The 20595-nt window shown below is 37.9% G+C and overlaps 1 protein-coding gene across 2 annotated transcripts in view; it reads right to left on the bottom strand.

Annotated features, from left to right (window-relative positions):
* The window catches only part of XRCC4 (X-ray repair cross complementing 4), a 283894-nt gene that overhangs the window by 220544 nt on the left and 42755 nt on the right, over window positions 1–20595 (bottom strand). For both annotated transcript variants that reach the window (XM_034773169.1, XM_034773170.1), the window contains exon 3: window positions 16421–16611. In XM_034773169.1, the coding sequence (XP_034629060.1) occupies window positions 16421–16611 (191 nt within the window). The remainder of the gene's footprint in view (window positions 1–16420; window positions 16612–20595) is intronic.

Below are 20595 nucleotides of genomic sequence, written 5' to 3'. Positions count from 1 at the left end.
CACCCAGCATGGAAAATTTTAGCCTGAACGGTTAAAGTTTGTGAAAGTAATAATCAACTGAAAACTAGGTCTTATAATGGGAACCTTCACTACAGACATCACTACCTGTGCCACCTATAATGATCACATAATATTTATGAACTTCCACAATACTGTATACAAATAATTTCTACAATCTTTGGACCTGCTCCCACTGAAGTCACAGAATTTTGCCTCTGACATCATTGGAAGTAGAATTGAACCTACAAACACACGTAACATTTTTTAGTATTATATGCTACTGTGAAAATGTCAGGCAGAGTAAAAATTTTCTGGTATATCAAGGCCACTGTATATGTCAGACACAGTTACATTTTCTGGTGTATACAGGCCACCTAAAGCTGCCAATTCACAAAGACTTATGTACCTGCTTTACTTTACACATGAAGTCAATACAGAATTGGCACATAAATAAATTTTTGCAGGATAGGGGACTTCGTGATTGTAAGCTATTTGAGGAAGAGACTGTTTTTTCATTGTGTGCGGGGAGTGTGAATGGCACTAATTCCCAGATGGGGCTTCTAAGTACTACTCCAATGCAAATAATGAACTAAACAATTGACAGTTATCTACAAAGCTAGTAGTTTCATTCCCTATATAGCAACTAATGAAGACTGCTCAAAGTCTGTATTTGTCACCTTGTTTTCTCAACTGTTTCAAATCAACATTTTAATAATTAAAGACAATCCTAATTTAATTTTGAAATATATTGTACAGCTTTACTGTTCTTATTGACCAGTCTATAACCTTATTAAACATTTATTTTGAACCCCTGATTTTTAAAAAAAAGTTATAAATTATAAACACATTCTCTCTAGTAGGCCTTGAGCTACAGACTGAACATTAAACAAGTATGGTATATTTTTCTCTGTTTTTCTAGCTCTTAGTTATTTCATTAATTTTTCAATAGTTAGACATCTTCAACTACTGTTTCTTGATATGGTGTAGATACAAGTTTTGACATTTTTCTGAAAATTTCATTTAGAGTCAATGAGTTATTTAGAGGTTCTAACCATCAGAGGAGTGAAGTTCTGCCACAGCCTTCCAAGGGGAACAGTGGGGGCAAAAAACGTAACTGGCTTCAAGACTGAGCTTGATAAATTTATGGAAGGAGGGGATGGTATGATTGGACTGCCTACAATGGCATGTGATCCATCTGCGACTGCCAGTAGCAAAAATTCCCAATGGCCGGAGACAAGACACTAGAAGGGGAGTGCTCTGAGTTACTACAGATAATTCTTTCCCCAGTATCTGCCTGGTGGGTCTTGCCCAGGGTCTAACTGATCACCGTATTTGGGGTCGGGAAAGAATTTTCCCCCAGCTCAGATTGGCAGCATACAGCACTTGCAAGTTTAAAGTAGTGTACATGGTGAATTGGTAACTTGAAGTCTTTTAACCATGATTTGAGGACTTCGATAATTCAGCTAGAGGTTAGGAGTTTATTTCAGTAGTGGGTGGGTGAGATTCTGTGGCCTGCAATGTGCAGAAGGTCAGACTACATGATCACAATGGTCCCTTCTGACCTTAAAGTCTAGGAGAACTGCAATTCCTTGTCTCCTCCTCCCCCACCCCACCCCCACTTTTCAGATTAAAGCTCATCTTTCAACATCAGATCTTTAGACTGATTTCACTGAGATGCTCTGTCCACTGCCCCTAATGTTTAGGGAGCATATCCTTCATTGTGATTAGGCGTATATCAACAATATTACTTTATACTTCCTTCTACTGACCACAAAAACCTCATTTCAGCCACTTGTACCTGTGATCTTACCCCAAGTTCATGACCATAGGGGAGGATGGGGAAGTAGAGTGACATGTACACAGAGAGCTTCATCCGAGAACTTAGCTCCTGCTTTACCACCATGGATCGGTACAGTGCCAACATCACTGCCACCACCTCACCAATTCGCCAGTTGATCTCATGTTCCCGCTAGCCATCACTCGGGAACAAGACCCCTAGATACTTGAACTCTTCCACTAGGGGCAGCTGCTCCCTCATCACCTGGAGACAGCAATCCACTTTCTTCCAGGAGAGGACCAGGACCTCTGATTTCAATGTGCTGATTCTCATCCCAGATGCTTCACACTCAACAGTGAAACATTCAAACATGCATCGGAGATTGCAGTCTGAAGAAGCAAGAAGAACATCATCTGCAAACAAACAGCAGAGATGCCACTCCGAATCCACGTACCAGATGGACTCCACAGCTCAGCTGCGCCTTGGTATCCTCTCTATGAAAATCATGAACAGAAGTGGGAATAAGATTTTGAACGAACTCGACTTAATGCCAAGAGTACGAACACAACTCTCACTCCGAGAATAGAGGAACTGGATGGCACGCAAAAGCAGCACTGGCACCTCATGCTCCACAGCGCTTCCCACAAGACATCTCGGGGAACATGGTCATATGCCTCCTCCAAATCTACAAACTCCCACGACCCCTCGAGTATCTGCGAGAGAGCATGGCTGGGATGGAATCCTGCATTGTTTTTTCCTAAATCCAAGGTTCAACTAATGGGTATAACCTCCTCTTCAGCACCTTTGCCAGGAAGGCTGAGGAGCATGATCCCCTTATAGTTGGAACACCACCTCTGGTCTCCTTTCTGAAAGACTGGGACCACCACCCAGAGGTACTGCATCTGCCTTCCATGCAACATTGAAAAGGCACATTAACCATGACACCCCAACACAGTCCAATGCCTCGTCCATCCCTGCTGCCTTACCACTATGAAAGTACTTTACCGCCATCTTGACCTCAGCATCAGAAATAGATCCAATCTCACTGTAGGTTTCCGGCGCTGCCTCCTGAAACAGGGTTGAAGAGTTGGAGTCGGAGTTGAAGAGTTGCTCAAAATGTTCCTTCCACCTCTCAACGATCTCCTCAGTTGAGGTAAGCGTTTCACCACCCTTACTGAATACAGCCTGGGCAATGTGACGCTGACCCCTCCTAAGGCAGTGAATGGTTTGCCAGAACACCTTTGAGGTCATATGGTAGTTATTCTCCATGGTCTCTCCAAATTGCTCCGAAGCCTGGGCTTTTGCTTCAACAACCGCCACAGCCCTCTTAGCCAGCTGATACCTCTCAGCCATATCAGGAGTCCAGTTAGCGAGTATTTCTTGGAAGGCCTCCTTCTTCAACTTGACAGCTTCTCTCACCACTGGAGTCTACCAGCGGGTCCTAGGGTTGCCACCATGACAGGCACCAACTGCCTTCAGGCCATAGCTTTTCATGGCTATCTCAACAATTGAGGCCCTGAACATAGTCCACTCACACTCAATGTCCAAGACCTCACCCAGAATGCAGGAGAAGTTCTTCTAGAGATGGGAATTTAAGTCTTTCCGCACAGGGTTTCTGGGTGACTCACATTGATTGTTTGGGCCTCCCATATCTATCTGGCCGGCGTCCTGTACGTTGGAACCAACACACCACTAAGTGGTAATCGACTGCCAGCTCGGCAACTCTCTTAACTCAAATGTCCAGAACATATGGCCTTAGGTCTGATGACACAACTATGAAGTCAATCATCAATCTTCAGCTCAAGGTGCTCTGGTACCAAGTACATTTATGAGTAACCTTGTGTTTGAACATGGTATTCATTATGGACAATCAATGACTAGCATACAAGTTCAATAATAATTCACTTTTACAATCCAAACCAGGGAGGCCATTCCTCTCAATCATTCCCCTCCAGGTATCTCCATCATTCCTCATATGAGCATTGGAGTTCCCCAGTAGAACTACAGAGTCAGTAAGTGGCACTCTATTGAGCACTGATCCCACCGTCTCTAGAAAGGCCAATACTCTGAACTGCTATTAGATGCATAGGCACAAACAACATTCGGGGTTTACCTCTCTGAGACCCAAAGTCTCACTGAGGCAACACACTCATCTACCAAACAAACTCCAACTGCTCAGCCCCGAGCCAGACGCTTGCTAGTATCTCCACACCCGCCCAGGGCCTCTCACACGGGGCCACTCTTGTGTAGGAAAGAAACCACATTAATTCGAGAAGTTTGTTTCCAGAACCAATGCTATCTGTGGAGGGGAGGCCAACTATATCTAGTCGGTACCTCTCCACTTCTTCCACCAATGCTGGAGGGGAAGGAGGCAGAGAAGTGACATTCCATGTCCCCAGAGCCAGTTTCCACTGTGGAGGGCCAATCCATCGTGGTCTGTCCCTCCTGCTGCCATTATGGCATCTCACCCAATCCTCACCCTTCGCCTCATTCAAGTTACACAAGATTTATTTATACAAAACAATCCTAACTCCCTCACTTCTATTATTTTAGAAGTAAGGGTTCTACGACAACATTAACTTGGCCATGTTGCACATATTTCTATCCCTGTTTATCTTTTTAAACATGCCATCTATTTATCTAATTATAAACAGAAATCTCTTCAATAACATTTCTATAGAGAAAAACAGAAATAGAAATATGTACAACATGGCATGTTAATGTTCTGGTAGGGGCATTATTTTACATTATCTCATTTATTGTTATTTAAGCAATGTAGAAGCTTGATATTCCAAAAATGCAGAGAACTGAATAATGCTGTTGTCACTAAACATCTGTCTGTTAAGCGTGCAAGACCTTTAAAATGAAATCCAAAAGAATTTTTTTTTCATTTTTTAAGCAAAGGTATATCAGAGTTATTCAAAATATAAAAATATTTTTACTAAGTTACACAAAATATGCACAACAATAATTGGGTATGCAAGTCATGTATTTTATAATTACTTTTAAAATTACATGCCATGAGGATAGGCAAGTTTTCTTTTAAATGTCAAACCCTACAATATCTCACGAAATTTTCAAGTATACAAGTATAGCATAACTGTCACAAATTGCATTAACCTAAAAAAAAAAAAATTAATTCATAAAACTTTTAGAGAGCTAAAACATGTCAACTGAGAATTTAAAACTACTACAGACTTTACTTTAGTGAAAGCAAAAGTTAGCAGCACATTATTTTGAGCTTTAGGGGGTTCTTGCATCTACTGAGGTAGGAACACATAATTACCTTCCCTAGAGCTGTGAGAAGACAAATTCTTGCAGAAGAGAAACGTAGATAAGATACTTGCTGTTCTGCAAGTTTAGACTGTTATGCTTCCTTATGAAGAATATGGGAATAGATTTTTGTGGTAGAATTAAAAAAAAACATACCACACAACTCACTGAGTAATCTCTTTTGCAGAACATCATCTGTCTCCAATATTTTTCTAGGGAAACCAAGACTTGTCAATAGACAATGATTTAAAGTTTTGCCTCTTCAAAGGAAAGTGATTCTAACTCAGCAATACAAGTAAAAGTAAACCTTGATTTCTATACAAAGAAATGCACACCATGTATTCCAAAATGGGAAAATCTGAAATGCAATAATAAATAAAAATAAATAATAAAATAATAATAAACTCACAGACAATACAATTAATGTTACCAGTGAGGAAAGGACCACAGGCAGGAGATAATGCTGATTTGAGAGTTTTATATATTTTACTGTTCTTAATGTATATTTAAAAGTGCTATGCTTTTCTAATAATAGAACCATTTGACATTGATGGAAAGAATTATCCAGAAATTACAGTCACTGAAACTATTGTACAGTTTGAGCATATCAGGTGTAATCAGTGTTGAGAATTTTTTTTTCCACTGTAGCGCAGCAGCCATGACAAGTAGGGAGAGGATGGAGGAGAATTTATTAATGCCAACCTTTTATAGAATGGTTTTCCCTGCAGCCTCACCTTTTTCAAAAGCTTATTTTATTGGTATTTAAAATCTCCTTCATGAAAGCAAAAACAAAACAGATTACATGACAACAGTTAAAAAAAGAAAATGTCACCCTCTGTGAAATAAGAAATTTTGTGTTTTTTTTGTGTGCCTTCAAATACAGAAAAGGGAATCTTAAAACTTCAAAACCGAACCAAAATAAAGCTTTTATGATTCAGGTCTGGAAAGATGACTTACCTTTATATTCACATCATGCAGGAATACGTTAAACTTCATAAAGTAAGTGTTGGGGAGCGGAGGGGGCAGGGAAGAACCCTGTACTGCACAGAAGTCTTTCAACCAGCAAGCACCGTCTACGTTTGTCTCAGGCATAGTACAGTAGTAAAATATTCCTAGACCCAGATGTCTTAGAAAAAATCATTCAGATAAGTTCTCTTATACTCAGAAGGATGTATTTAAGAGTAATATAAAGTAAATTACCTTTACACTGACTTACCAGTTCATCATCTTGTCTTTGTGCAATATTTCTTCTTTTCCCTTTCCATTTTTAATTGAGTAATTAGTTAAATTGCCTGGGAAACTATCTGAACTCTGAATGACCTTTGTTACCCAAACAATGCATCTTCAACCATTAGAGCTAAGCACCTATTCAAACCTTGGATCAGGACTTCAACATTTGGGAAAGTTTTAGAACTATTCCAATTCTGCTTAATTCACTCGCATTATAAGAAGTTATATTTAATGCACATATGTCAAGGTACTTCAACCATAATGAAATTACAATGATCTCAGATTCCCTGCACGATATTTTAGAACCCACTGTAGAAATGTTGCCATGGAAAACTAGAGAAACAAATAATAGCATTTCTTTCATCAGCCCAATTAGTAATGGAGTTTTGTACCTAGTGCTGGAACTTCTTAGGCTAACATCTTGCCTATTTACTAATTTTCCTAATAAGCAAGGAACAAATCTAATACCTGCCACATTAATGTGAAAAAGTTTGCTAGCCCCCCAGTGTTGTTTATCAAAGACTATTTAATCAATTTAATTGCCAATTTCAAAAAAGAGAATCTTGCAGGAATTCCATTATTTATCATATGTGGAGTTACTAGCTAAAGTACTTGGAAAGATTTACTTGCAAGTGGTCACCTACTTAGATCAAGCACTAAATCACTGACTCTGTGATGATGTTTGTTTAGGTGGCAGCAGTTTAGCTGGCCAAGTCTCAATGGCTCCTTACTGAGCTCTGTGTGTGTGGCCCATTTTGCATTGCAGCTGGCTTGACACACAAGTCCCACTGTATACCAAACCTATTGTTATTTTAATGTGACTCTTAACAGTCTCCTTTGCCCTTACCACCCTAAAAACAGCTCCTAAGGACAGTGTGTTTAATACCCTGTAGCAAAGCCACCTGTCATAAAGAAAATATATTGTATAATTTAAATTAACTGGCACAATTATCAGGCTTAGATGCAGCTAAGACAAATATTTCCAGTATTTTGGGACAAATATCTTCTTTGATCACTGTTTCAAAAGACCAACAACAAAGAAAACAGTAATAGTTCTGTAAGACAGACCTTTTACGGTTTTTCCTTGTGTCTAAATAAATTATATTCCTTATTTAGAAAACTGCTTTCAATCATATGCTACTATGAAATTGTAACATGAATGCATCTATAATAGAAGTATTTCCTAAGACTCAGAAATGAAATATTTGGGACAACTGGAAGCTCTTCCCCCCGCATATAAAAATTTAGGATATAAGTGGCACAGCCCCTACTAGGAAAACCTACTACCTTACAATGAAGAGGCAGGGTCAAGGCAAACCCACCCCCACAATCCCTCCACGTTGCCTGCAGTATTGTCACACTGGGTTTACTGTCTACATATCTGGGAGCAGAATGCCTTCCTGCACTCCCCTGGGTTGAGTTGGCTCCCTCACAGTCTTCAAGGGAGAGCTGTACCTAAATAGTGTCGTTGAACTCTTAGTGATTTGGTATAAAAAGATAAAATATAGGCTCAAAAGTATAACATTTCTAATGATCTTCTGACAAATTGTTTTAAAAATTAATCTCTGTCCAGATTTATTTAAATTTATTTGAATTTATTTAAAGTTTATTCCCATACACAAATCAAGGACCAGGTGGGATTATTCTTCTCTATCAGTTAAAAAATGCAAACCAAGCTGATCTAAAACAGCTTGTTTTTAACTTCCCCTTAGCCAGAGGATGTTTACAATTCTGACTGATTTTTTTTTTTTTTTTTGTAGACGTGGAGACTCATCTGTCAGATTTACCACTGTCAAACATTCCATCTAGACACCAAAAGGCAACCTAAGCCCCGAACAAACAACCTAGGGCATCTAAAAGGAAAGGGCAATCCTATTTTCATGCGGTGACTTGCAAAACCTATATTAACCTTTCTACCACTTTCCAGACTTCTATGTGGGGTTTTAGGGTGTGGATATTATTTCCCTAGAAAATTTTAGGATAATCAATGCACTGCTATCTAGAGGACTTTTATGTCACAGATGTTCTATAGAGGCAACCAGAGAATCAGACTTTTGAAATGGAAAACACCCATTAGGTCAGCTAGTGTACCCCACTACCAGTGCATGATTGTTCACTCCAGTGTATTTTCAATTGCTTTGTCGGGTCCTGTTTTACTGTTTATATGACTCAAGCAATGGGGTTACTACCATCTCCCTCGGCAAAACACACGCTTCCACAATCAAACAGATTTCACCATTAGAAAATGTTTACTAATAATGAGCCTCTATTTTCCTTTTCTTAAGTTCATCCCATTATTTCTGCATGTACATCACTGGACCATTCTACACCAGTCATTCTTTGGCATATGATACATTTTAGTTAATTATATTAACCAGGGTTTCCTTAACAAGATTCAAAAAGGTAAATATTGCCATTAAAATACTTCAGAACACACTCCTAGGAATCTCAATTTTGCTTGTGGCTATAGAATCCACATGCTTTCAAGTTTGGTTTTTTATTAAATCACTACTCTTCACCACCACTCCAATAGTACATGAGAATGCATTCTTTCTGCTCTAGTTGCATTATGCTATTCTCACAGAAGTCAATAACACTCCCACTGATGTCACTGGGCACAGCATTGGGCACCAAATGTACAAACTTTCAAACAGAACACCACAGAAACTCTTGAAAACAAGTAATAGCATGAATAGTCACAAACAGAAACCACCCCCTAACAACTAGAAACCAAATGGTGTTGGTACTGAAGCTAACATTTAATTTACAGTAAAAGCAGTCAGAATATGTTCAACAATTTTAGAAAATACACCTGCATCATTTTAATTCTTAAAAGTCAACATTCAGTTCTTTTGCCATCAAAAGTGTGTTTGCCCTGTCCCTTATGGGTGTGTGTGGGGGGGAGGGGTGAACAAGACCCAAGTGAGTGGCTTATACTATTTATGTTAATTAAGACAGTTCATTAAGGACCCAATTCTGTATGCAATGAGACTTCTCATGTACATAATGTTAGTCGAGTGCATAAATGTTTACAGAATTGAGGCTTAAGGGCTTTTCGATTTAGACTGCAAGCTCTTTGGGGAAGGGATGTGGTTGTACAGCACTTAGCACAGTGGGGTCAATGACTAGTGCTCCTAGGTGCTACAGTAATACAAATAAATAATATTACACAGAAAAAAATAGGTTAATAAGACGTAACAAAAAGCCACTTAAATTCTACACAAGGATGTCCACAGGGTAGTTATACTGACATAGCTATAGCAATACAATTATACCTCTATAGTTCTGCTGGCCAATTTCCCTGTATGGGTAAGCACTTAGGTCAATAAAGCAAAATAACAGCAATTAGAAAGCAATCAGCGTACTATCATCATCTACTATTAATTCAAAAATGTCATTCTATTCCATATAAGCGAATCAGGCGGTCACCTAGGGTGCCAAGTTAAAGGGGGCACCAAATTCAAGGAAAAAAAAATCAAATTAAAAAATTAAAGAGAGGAAAAAAATACAAATAAAATAACAAAGATGTCATTATTTCAATTCCCATGTGCATACAGAGGGAATATGAATTATAATTAATTTCTCTACATTTCTGAGAATTTATTAATATGTAAAATGTTTTATTTACTGCAAAAATAAATTTTAGTGAAATTTTTCTTCAATTTGTGACATAGGGTCAAGATGACCCACTCCGCGATTTTGATAAGCAATAACTCAGCCACTATGAAACACATCCACCAGCGGCAAGAGCTGCAATGCTAGTGACACCTAACTCGAATATACATCAAGGTTGCATAGCCAGAAATTCATGTAGAGTGGAGATATCGTGAGTTGATACAAGTCAAACAGTCATTTTAACACACATCACAGATAGATAGTTAAGAATCGAGTGAATACTGTGAAAACTTATGTTTCTTGGTGCCCAAGAATGAAGTCTTTCAGCATTATAAATCCAAAATGTGAGTATCTTTAAGCGTTATTAAACCTTAGCGTTATTATCGGGCTGTATAATTATGAACTTTTCTTTGTAATAACTGGTTTACCTGTTATAAATAAGGTCCATAAAAGAAAAGTAACAGTGTTAACGCTTAATAGACTATAAAAGTGATGACGTCACACTCCACGCGGGTAACCATGAGGAAGGGGATTACTTTCCAAACAACCGGTGTTGGGTTATAATGTCGAAAAAGGTCATTTTGTTTCCATGTAAATGCTGTAACTAACTGTTTTAATAGGTAAATGAGTGTATGCTACTAATCATTGAACCTTTAAGCAGTGAAAAGACATGTTGGGATGGCTGCAATCAGGGCCAGCTCCAGGCACCAGCTGAGCAAGCAGGTGCTTGGGGCGGCCAAGGGGAAGGGGCGGCACGTCGGACTCTTCGGCGGCAATTCGGTGGAGGGTCCCTGTCCCTCTAGGAGGGAAGGACCTGCCGCCGAATTGCCGCAGAAGAAGAAAGCGGTGCGATGGAGCTGCCGCCGATTGCGATTGCAGCTTTTTTTTTTTTTTTTTCCTTCCTTTGCCGCTTGGGGCGGCAAAAACCCTGGAGCCGGCCCTGGCTGCAATGTGGTTTAAAATCGCCAACTATGTGGTGTGTCAGCCACCCTTAACGCTATAATGTTTGCAGTCGGGAGCACAGTACATAACAATATTCAAATGCCCCATGGCAGAAAGAGGAAAAAGAAAACCCTCAGGAGCGGAGTTTCGTAAACGAAAGGCTAAAAAGGAAAAGGACCAAACAAAACAGCAGGGATCCTTCCTGAAATATCTTCTTTTTAATCCAAATAAAGATGGAAGCAGTTTACAGCATCCAGATGAAGGAAATTTACTTGCAGAGGAGGCTAGCTCACATCTGCATGGAAGTAGTTTGTAACATAAAAATGAAGGTATATTACTTTGAGTTTTGGGTAGCTCACATCCACAAAAAAAGCAGTTTGGAAACTCAAGATGATGGAAACTTACTTCTAGATGAAGGCAGCTCACAAAATCAGACTGATATGGAAGTGGAGAAAATTTATTCACCTTCAGAGACACATGCAGAAATTGAAGTAAATGAAGTAGAAGGAAGAAAGGATGAGGAAGTTACAAACAAGTTACAGTATGGGGACCCAGCTTCATGGCCCAGAAGTGATGACAGTGTGCGGCAAATTCTCATGGAACATGGACCCGAACAAGTTCATGAATTTCCCTTCCCTAAGGATGGAAATAAAAAAAAATTCTCTGCTCAGCATTACAAGAGGAAACTCATTAATGCAGAAGAAATTCATTGAAACTGGTTACAATATTCAGGGTCGAAGGACTCGGTGTTTTGTTTTTGCTGCAAGTTGTTTAGAGATCAAGCAATTTGTATATCACTTACTGAAAACGGTTAGAAGGATTGGAAAAAACATATCTTCAATTCTCTCTTCACATGAAAGTAGTACAGAACATTTGGAATGTTTTCAAAATTGGAAAGAACTTGAATTATGATTGAAAAAAGGAAAAACTATCGATGAAGAAAATGTATGTGATATCAAGGAAAAAGAAGAACATTGGCAACAAATATTACAGCTTCAGATTGCTTTAGTGAGAATTCTCGGTGGGCAAAATTTAGCATTCGGCGGCCACGGTAGAAATGAAAAATTATATACCCCAGGTAATGGAAACTTTTTAAAATTTGTTGAATACCTAGCTTTGTTTGATCCAGTCATGAAGGAGCATCTACGTAAAATAACTGATCATGAAAGACAGGTTCATTACTTAGGAAAAAATATGCAGAATGAACTGATTCAAATCCTAGCAAATGCCATTAGAAAGAAAATTGTAGAAGCTGTCCATTCTGCAAAATACTTTTCAATAATACTGGACTGTACACCAGATGTGAATCATGTTGAATAAATGACAATGATCATTCGTTTTATGGATATAGAAAAGTCTGCAGATGAAGATAATGTTGAAGTGCTCATAAAGGAACATTTTTGGGGGTTGTACCACTGAAGGAGATGACTGGAGCATTTATGACTGAAACTATTCTACAAGAGCTTGAAACAATGTCATTATCTGTTGAAAACGTACATGGCCAAAGCTATGATAATGGGAGTAATATGAAGGGTAAAGACAATGGTGTGCAAAGGAGAATGATGGAAATCAATCCTAGGGCCTTTTTCATTCCTTGCAGTGCTCATTCTCTGAATTTCGTTGTCAATGATGCTGCTAGATGCTGTTTGGAGGCAAGCAGTTTCTTTGACCTGGTGCAACGTGTTTATGTGTTTTTCTCAGGCTCAACACGCCGTTGGGAGATTCTGACTCACCATGTGAATTCTCTAACTGTGAAACCACTTAGTCAGACAAGATGGGAGAGTCACACTGATGCTTTGAAGCCTCTTCACTATGAACTTGGAAACATTTATGATGCCCTAATTGAAATTTCTGATACCACCTTTACTGGATCATCTGGCAATACTGCACGTTCAGATGCAGAAGCTCTTGCAAATGGCCTTTCCAAGTTCAAATTTGTGACTTCACTCATTCAAAATATTCTGGAGGAATTCAGAAATGATGAAGGGTTTGAACGAACACTGGTAGATTCTCTCAAGCTTGCTGAAGAAATAGACTTTCCAACAGAATTTGAACCAGAGCCAGTTTGCATTTGGCAAAAGAAACAGCAGTTTTCATATGAAGGATGAGACACACCCATTCAAAATCCAAAACAAAAGGTTCAAAATGAATTTCTACTTCGCAGTCCTTGATACTGCTATTCACTCAGTTGACAAAAGATTTCATTAGATGCAGCAGCTAGAGTAAGTATTTGGCTTTCTATATGATATCCACAGCTTGCAAAAGAAAAGAGCAAAACAGATAAGAAAATTTTGTATAAAACTGGAGTCAGCATTGACTCATGAAAATTCAAAAGACACGGATACTACAGATTTGTGTAGAGAGCTTCAGGCTTTTTCAAGACGACTTAAGAAACATTCCACTCCTGAAAAAGTACTGACGTTTGTTTGTGAAAATAAACCCACAGTTTTCCAAAGATTTTTATAGCTCTACGCGTTCTTAATTTTGCCAGTTTCCGTAGCTAATGGGGAACGTAGCTTCTCAAAGTTAAAATTGATAAAAACATATCTGTGTTCAACAATGGTTCAAGAGAGACTTGAACTTGCCACAATGTCAATAGAGCACGAAATAGCTGGAAAACTGGATCTAAAAGAAGTAGTGACTGAATTTTCCAAACTTAAAACAAGAAAAATCATGTTTTAAGAGCACAGAGAGTTTTTTATTCTGAGTGTTTTGTAAATATAGGTTAAAGTTCATTGAAGAGTTTTCTTATTTCTTTCTAAATTGGATGTGGTGGTAATGGCAGTTAAAGTAGGATAGCATAATGGATGATTTTGGATTTGGAATAATAAAAATAATTAACATTTTTAATACATTTTTATTTGGAATCGGACTGAGATATCATCTAGCTGTCGTGTTCAAATCTATTCTGAAAATTTGGTGTCTGTATTTTATCTGATTTCAGAAACATTGGTTGGACAGATAGACAAACTGAATAATTAAGCCTCTGTTTAAAAAAAAATGCTTAAAAAAACATTAAAAGGAAAAAAGGGTCAAAATGTTTCCCAGTTTACCAAAAACCTCAGCCTAGCTCTGCCCTTGGGGTTTGGGGGTGGGGGGCTTCGACTGAATGGTTCACCTAGGGCGCCAGTTGCTGGCAGCTAGTCTAGGGCCACCCCTTCTATTCCTGAAGGAAGTCAATGGAGACACTCCAATAATCAGAAATACACACAAAAATTTAAAAGCATGGATTTTTCTAAGTAATGAAGGAATGTTTAAATAAAAAAAGTGAATGTTGATCATTAAAAAAGCATTCTTAGAAAAGCACTCCATTCTGATGAGCACCATCATGCCTCTATTGCTTGCTGTATAAAAAAAAAAAAGTCATCTCTCTATGGTCACAAGCAACACACAGCATGAAAGAATGAAAGCAGAAAAGTAAAACACTAACAATAATATTAGTGCCTTAATTAACTGCTGTTTTAACCAATTTGTCACTCTTCCTCTTTGTGCCCATATTGATGTCAGAAAAATATATATCCAAGCTCTGAGCAAGTTTTCATGAAACAATGGTAAAAGCATCTGAACCCCGTTTACAATAGTATTTACACTACTTGCAGAAAGGCTGCACCTTCAACGTAGATAGAATAGGCAAGGTATGTTAGACATGCAGGCATGACCAGAACTTGTATTTTCATGAGCAAACTAGGTACTTGTGTACCTAGGTACCCATTTTATACCTCTTAAAGACTGTATTTTGTCTGGTAACTCACATTCGTACATAAGACATACAAGTGAGATGACTAACACGGTTGTTTTTAATTTGTGCTAAAGTAATACTCTATGTGTAGTCACATCTTCCAAAAACAAAGGAAAAAATAAACATTTCTGGCCTGTATGTTGAAGCTGAAGTATGATGGGTTTAGCTGAAGTCTGCTTTTCAGCATTTTCAATTTAATGAAAACTCTGAGTAATCTTGCCCCTATTTAATGCTTTAGGATAGGGCTTTCAAAGCACTCAGCATTGGCTTAATTCTGGTTCCCCAGAAGTCAATGGGAGTTAAGCCAAGAAAATCCCACCATAATTTATAGAGAAAAAAAGATGCAAGTACCAACTCCTTTTTCCAAGTTTGTGTAACAAAGCAATCATTACCACACTTCTCTAGGAAAATAAAGCAAATTTGACAGCCAAGCACCAAAAAAAAAAAAACCATCTTAATGTTTAGGCATGTTTCTGTAATGATTTTGCTACTCATCAAATCGTAAAACTGTACTGAATTAATAAAAGTAATCCTATAATTGTTCTTAGTAATTTAGTGGATTTTTCTCAAATGGTGATGATGGATTACATAATGGGGAGTGGGAGCTTTAGAAGCAGTGGATTTACACAAAGAATACAATGTAGCATTGTAATTATTGGAACTCATCACTTCCTTTAATTGAACCTATACTTTAAAATAAAAAACAGCCATGCCAAAACTTCTCTCTTTTGCTGAAAGGAATACATTTAACTAAAGAACTATGGAATACTTTTATTCCACGCCGAAGAACTGATCTCCCAAAAGGTGGAAATGATGAGATAGATTTCAATATATACAGTAGAACCTTCAAATTACGAACACCTTGGGAATGGAGGTTGTTTGTAACTCTGAAAGGTTCGTAACTCCGAACAAAACGTTATGGATGTTCTTTCAAAAATTCACAGCTGAACATTGACTTCATACAGCTTTGAAACTTTACTATGCAGAAGAAAAATGCTGCTTTCCTTTTATTTTTTAGTAGTTTACATTTAACATAGTACTGTACAGTATTTGCTTTTTTTTCTCCTCTGCTGCCGCCTGATTGCATGCTTCCAGTCTCAAATGAGGTGTGTGGTTGACTGGTCAGTTCTTAACTCTGGTGTTCGTAACTCTGAGGTTCTACCATATAGCAGATGTACATACACAATCTTTTTAGAGGGAATAAAGACATATAAATACCCATTTCACAGTAATTACAATATTGAGACACAGCAATAAGTTCCAAACACAAACTACCACAGGGGTGGGTACCATAGAAAAAGGAATGTAACCCTCGACCTCTCCTTATGTTAAAATAAATAAAGCATATGTATTGTTTCAGTACAAGACCAGACTGCAACACCAGTTGTAATACAATTACTAAACTTTTAGAACCAGTTATTGGAGGAACACACACAAAGGAAACAGCAATCACATTGACGAAATAGGGGCTTGATGCTACAGCTGTTACATACTCAAGACTCAAATTGCGGCCAATGGGACTTCCAAGAAGGAAGAGGCCACCACATCAACCTCAAGGCCCCAGTCCTTTCCCAAAAGGAATTTTAAAAGGTTCTGGAAACATTTCTGTTGTTCATAAGTTTTGTGAAAACTTATTTTTACAAAATCTCAATATTTTGGACCACACTGGAATTGACAGTATCTATTTAACTCAAGGTTTTTGTTACAACTTATCAAAGTACTGGCCATGTTTTTAAAAAGAGAATTTTATTAAACTGAGGGATGTGTTCAGCAAAAGGCCCTTTTTCATATGTATTGCACCAGATATGACTTTTTACAACATGTAATGTTACAGAAATACTTACGGAAACATCTTTCAGATTTTTTTCATATGAGAAATCACAGCTTTCCACATTTTCTTCATCTTTAGAAACATCAAAGTTGTACATATTGGCTGGGCCTGCTCCCAATACTAGTGCTTTCCTCAGTTCTTCAACATACTTCTCTCTTTCCATTTCCATGTCATCAGCCTCCTTAGAAATCTCAGCTTCAGACACTGGGGAGGGAGGAGGAAATTGGAGAAGTCTAAAAAAAATGCACTTTAATTCTGGAAATATATACTAATATTAAAAGGAAGTTATTATTAAAAACTATTTAAAAAGGTAAATCAAATTACTATTTTTAATTAAAACTAACATCTCTGAATGTGGTTTATTACCACTTTATCCCAACCCTTTTGCTTAGCTAGAGTAATGATAGATTAACTTTTCAACAGCAAAAGAGAGCTCTGAATAACTTTATATGTTATCTTGTATCCCACAATTTTCCGGGGAGGGGGGGAGGGAGAGAGTTCTTCCAAACTCCTAAGAGATAGTGGCCTTCCCTACACTTATTTCCTACCCTCACATGTTCCTTATCACCTTCTCCAAGTTTAAACTTTGCAGCCATTACCAATCTAATATCTCTCAATTCAAAATAAAGGGGTATCACTAGAGACAGGTGAACCAATTCTTATTGGGTCAAATCCAAAACCAGCTGAAATCAAATAGCAGAATTTCTATTGGCCTCAATATGCTTTGGATGAGGCCTCTTCTGAAAATACTATGTCCATTTTCTAAAACACTTAGGGCCTACAAAGGTTCAATAAAGGAGAAATCCCCTTCACAGGACCGAAGCCAGCAACTCGTTTCCTATTCAGGCTAGACATGAGTTCCTATGTACTTCTTTCCTGCATCCTTCCCTCCTCTTGCCCCACAAACTGAAAGACCAGGTCACCAGGCTTCATTCCTTCCTCTTGCTAAAATTATCCGAGCACATTCACTCCTACCAGAATCTGACACCCTAGTTTATTCTCCTCTTCTGTCTTCAAAATCCATTGTAGGCTGCAGTTGACTCTCTATTGGGCTCGAGCACTTCCCACAGTGAATTCCCTCACACCCTTGAGCTTTAACTATCCCCAATTTCATTCCATGCTAAAATGTGACAAAGGATTATGGAGGCATTGAACATGATGCGCCTCGTGTGAGATTTCAGGCACAAATATTTTGGGTTTTTAAAAATATAGCAATGAGATTTACAGTAATTATTTACAATGTGAGTGTAACTGACTCTCCGCAACGGGAAGCTCTCCCCAGAGTCCTGCTGCCAGCAGAGAAGGAATATGCACAGACCACTGCTCCAATTGTCATGAAGTTATTACGGGTGTTTAGAATTTCTCTTGAAACAAAAATCTATGTATGTGGCTGATTAGAAACAATAAAGCTTTCCTTAAATGATTCACATCATATCTATCTTCATAAAATACACATCTGTTTTCTCTTAGTTTTCCATTTCTCTCTTGTTAGCATCTACCTTCAGCATCAGTAATAGTGGGATCCAAGCCTCTTTGCAGTTCATATGAAAATACTTCAGATTTTATCATTCTATTAAAAAATGTTTTGCAGACTAATTTAATCAAATAGTAATAGCCTGATTTGAGTTCTAATAGTCTAATTGTTGTTGGAGTGCAAGATCTATTGTTGAGCCAGATTTCACTGTACTATGTATAAGGATATATAAGGACTCAAATGGAAGAGAGAAAAAATGCACTACACTTTTTAAAAAAGTATTCCACCTGGATCAGATCTAGCCTTATTCTATAGACTATCAATGATCTATACTCTTTATTGGGTTCACAAGTGTTTCACTTTCCAGTTATAGCACCAATCTTCTGCAGAACATGATAGTCATTTTTCTCCATTTGGAACTGAAGGACTACCCAACATTTGAGACAGTGAGGGGGGGAAAGAAGAGCCATAGCTTGTGTCAGACTAAAATAAGTTCTTAACACTGAAGTGAACCCCCAACTGAAAAATATCTCATGTAGTACTTTAGTTAGCTGTATTTCTTCTTTCCATAAATCTCATCTTAACAACTGTTTCACCTCAAGAGATATACTTGCATACATATCCTGATCTTGCAGATGAAAACAGAAGAGCTTTCCAAGTAAGGAAACCATGTTGAAATTGCCTCATTCTTCTCTTATTTATATTATTGACAGCATAGGTAATCTGGTATTGCAATGGAAGCACTACTCGTCAAATCATCAGTCATCCAAATGTATAACAGTGGGGTGAATGGGCAATTATTTGCTACACATAGAGGTAGACATCTCTCTCTCCCCCCCACCCCCAATTATTTTTAAGCAGTTTTGCACATCATCTTTTTTTTAAATCAGCATTGATAAACAACACGAGATCACATCCTTCACAGCTAGTTTCAATATTTTCTCTGTGTTTTTTTTAAACACACACACACACACACACACACCTTGTAAAGGTGGTAACTATACCTATTCATGCACTTTGACAGAGTATGGAAAATATGTAGACACTATACATTTTTAAAAATTTTAAGTCACACAATGGATCAGGTTTTCAGACAGAAAGTAGTAATGCATTTGCACGGGTATGCATGCATTAATTGGAGATTTGGACACAAGAAAGCTAGATAGGGACCTATTTGCCAGATGTGCAAATCAGTCGTTTTTGCACGCATATACATTTGTTCATGAATATTTGCACAAATAAAGGAATTTTCTGACTGAAAATCAGGTCCAAAATATTTGCAATAGCTTTGAAAAAAGAAACATTAGCAAAACCCAACATGACTCATAACAGTAATGTGTTTCTTTCTTTTGGAATTGTAATGGGTTAACTCCATGCCCTACAGAAGCTACTCTCTGTTTAAACAGAGTAAATTTGTAAATTCTGCTTGGAGACAGGAAAAGGAAGTTAAAACACATCAAAGTAAATAGTTCAGAGATAGCAGAAGAGGGACTGCCTAGGTTCTGTTTTGCTCAGTATGACCTGAACAAAACGTACTTGAGAAATTACAGAATTTACACTTTTAGTAAAGTCCAGGTAAAAACGCAAGGACCTTTCAACACTAAGTTTATAGAAAGGAACCTCACCAGGATGAGCATGTGGGCATGGGGAATAATTGATACCAGAGTAGCCTCAATAAGGTTGAGTTTGCCCACCATTTTAGTAAAACATCGAATATAAGTCTATAGCACCATTTTATGCTCATATAATCTGGTATAAGGCAGGTCAGCCATTAAAGCCAAAATCTGTGGTGCAATCTGAGGGACACAAAAATAGTGGAGGGATAGGGAACCAGGACTGAGAATGCATTAGTGCTATAGCTGCACTGAATGGGACATAAAAGTAGTGGGAGAAAGGGAAAGGGAACATATCATCCTTATTCCCACTGGTGGTTGTACCAGTGACATGAAGCTAACTCTCTTTACCAGCTGAAGTCCCCTACACAAGGAAAAGTTATCTGTTCTGTAGGAAGCTTGAGCTCACAGGTATACAACTGGTCAATAATTCCCTACATCAGGCTAGCCAGGATCATATTAAATATCCTTTAGTACCAGGGGTATGACTGGTTCATAAAATAAAATAGCTACCAAATAAACAGGAATGAAATTAGTCTCAAGTAAAACAAATAAGGTAGCCAAACAATGCTTGTGGAGGCATTTAAAGAGCTCCATGTGGGTCTTCTGGCATCACACTACTCACCTTAGCATGACAGGAGTTCCCCTCGCTCTTACACTGGAGAAACAAGACTCAAAACTGAGAATCCTTAAGTGATGGTATCTTTAAAGAATTCCATACATATATCATATACACCATCTTCACTTACAGTAAAGGACAATGGCAGACTATAGTATTTTATAAGTATTGCAGCACTACAGGAAACACAATCATATACAACAATGATGAGTACTATAGGTATGTCTATAAATAAGACAAGCAATGCTGTGAACCATGTATAGCAAAGAACTGGGTGTAAAATAAAATAAAAGTTAAACTTTTAAATTCAGTTTTGGTGAATTAAAAAAGGAAGACAAGCTTAGATTTTCTAGATATGAAAGAAAGCAAAAAGGAAAGAAAACAGAATGAAACAGAATATAGCTCAACATCCCTGCAGATTTTAACGCACAATAAAATAAATTTGTTTAATCAATAATTCCTGTGATGGATATTGTGTTCTG

Source organism: Trachemys scripta, chromosome 6, assembly GCF_013100865.1.
Source record: "Trachemys scripta elegans isolate TJP31775 chromosome 6, CAS_Tse_1.0, whole genome shotgun sequence".
Lineage (NCBI taxonomy): Eukaryota > Metazoa > Chordata > Testudines > Emydidae > Trachemys > Trachemys scripta.
This window is presented reverse-complemented; position numbering and strand designations above follow the sequence as displayed.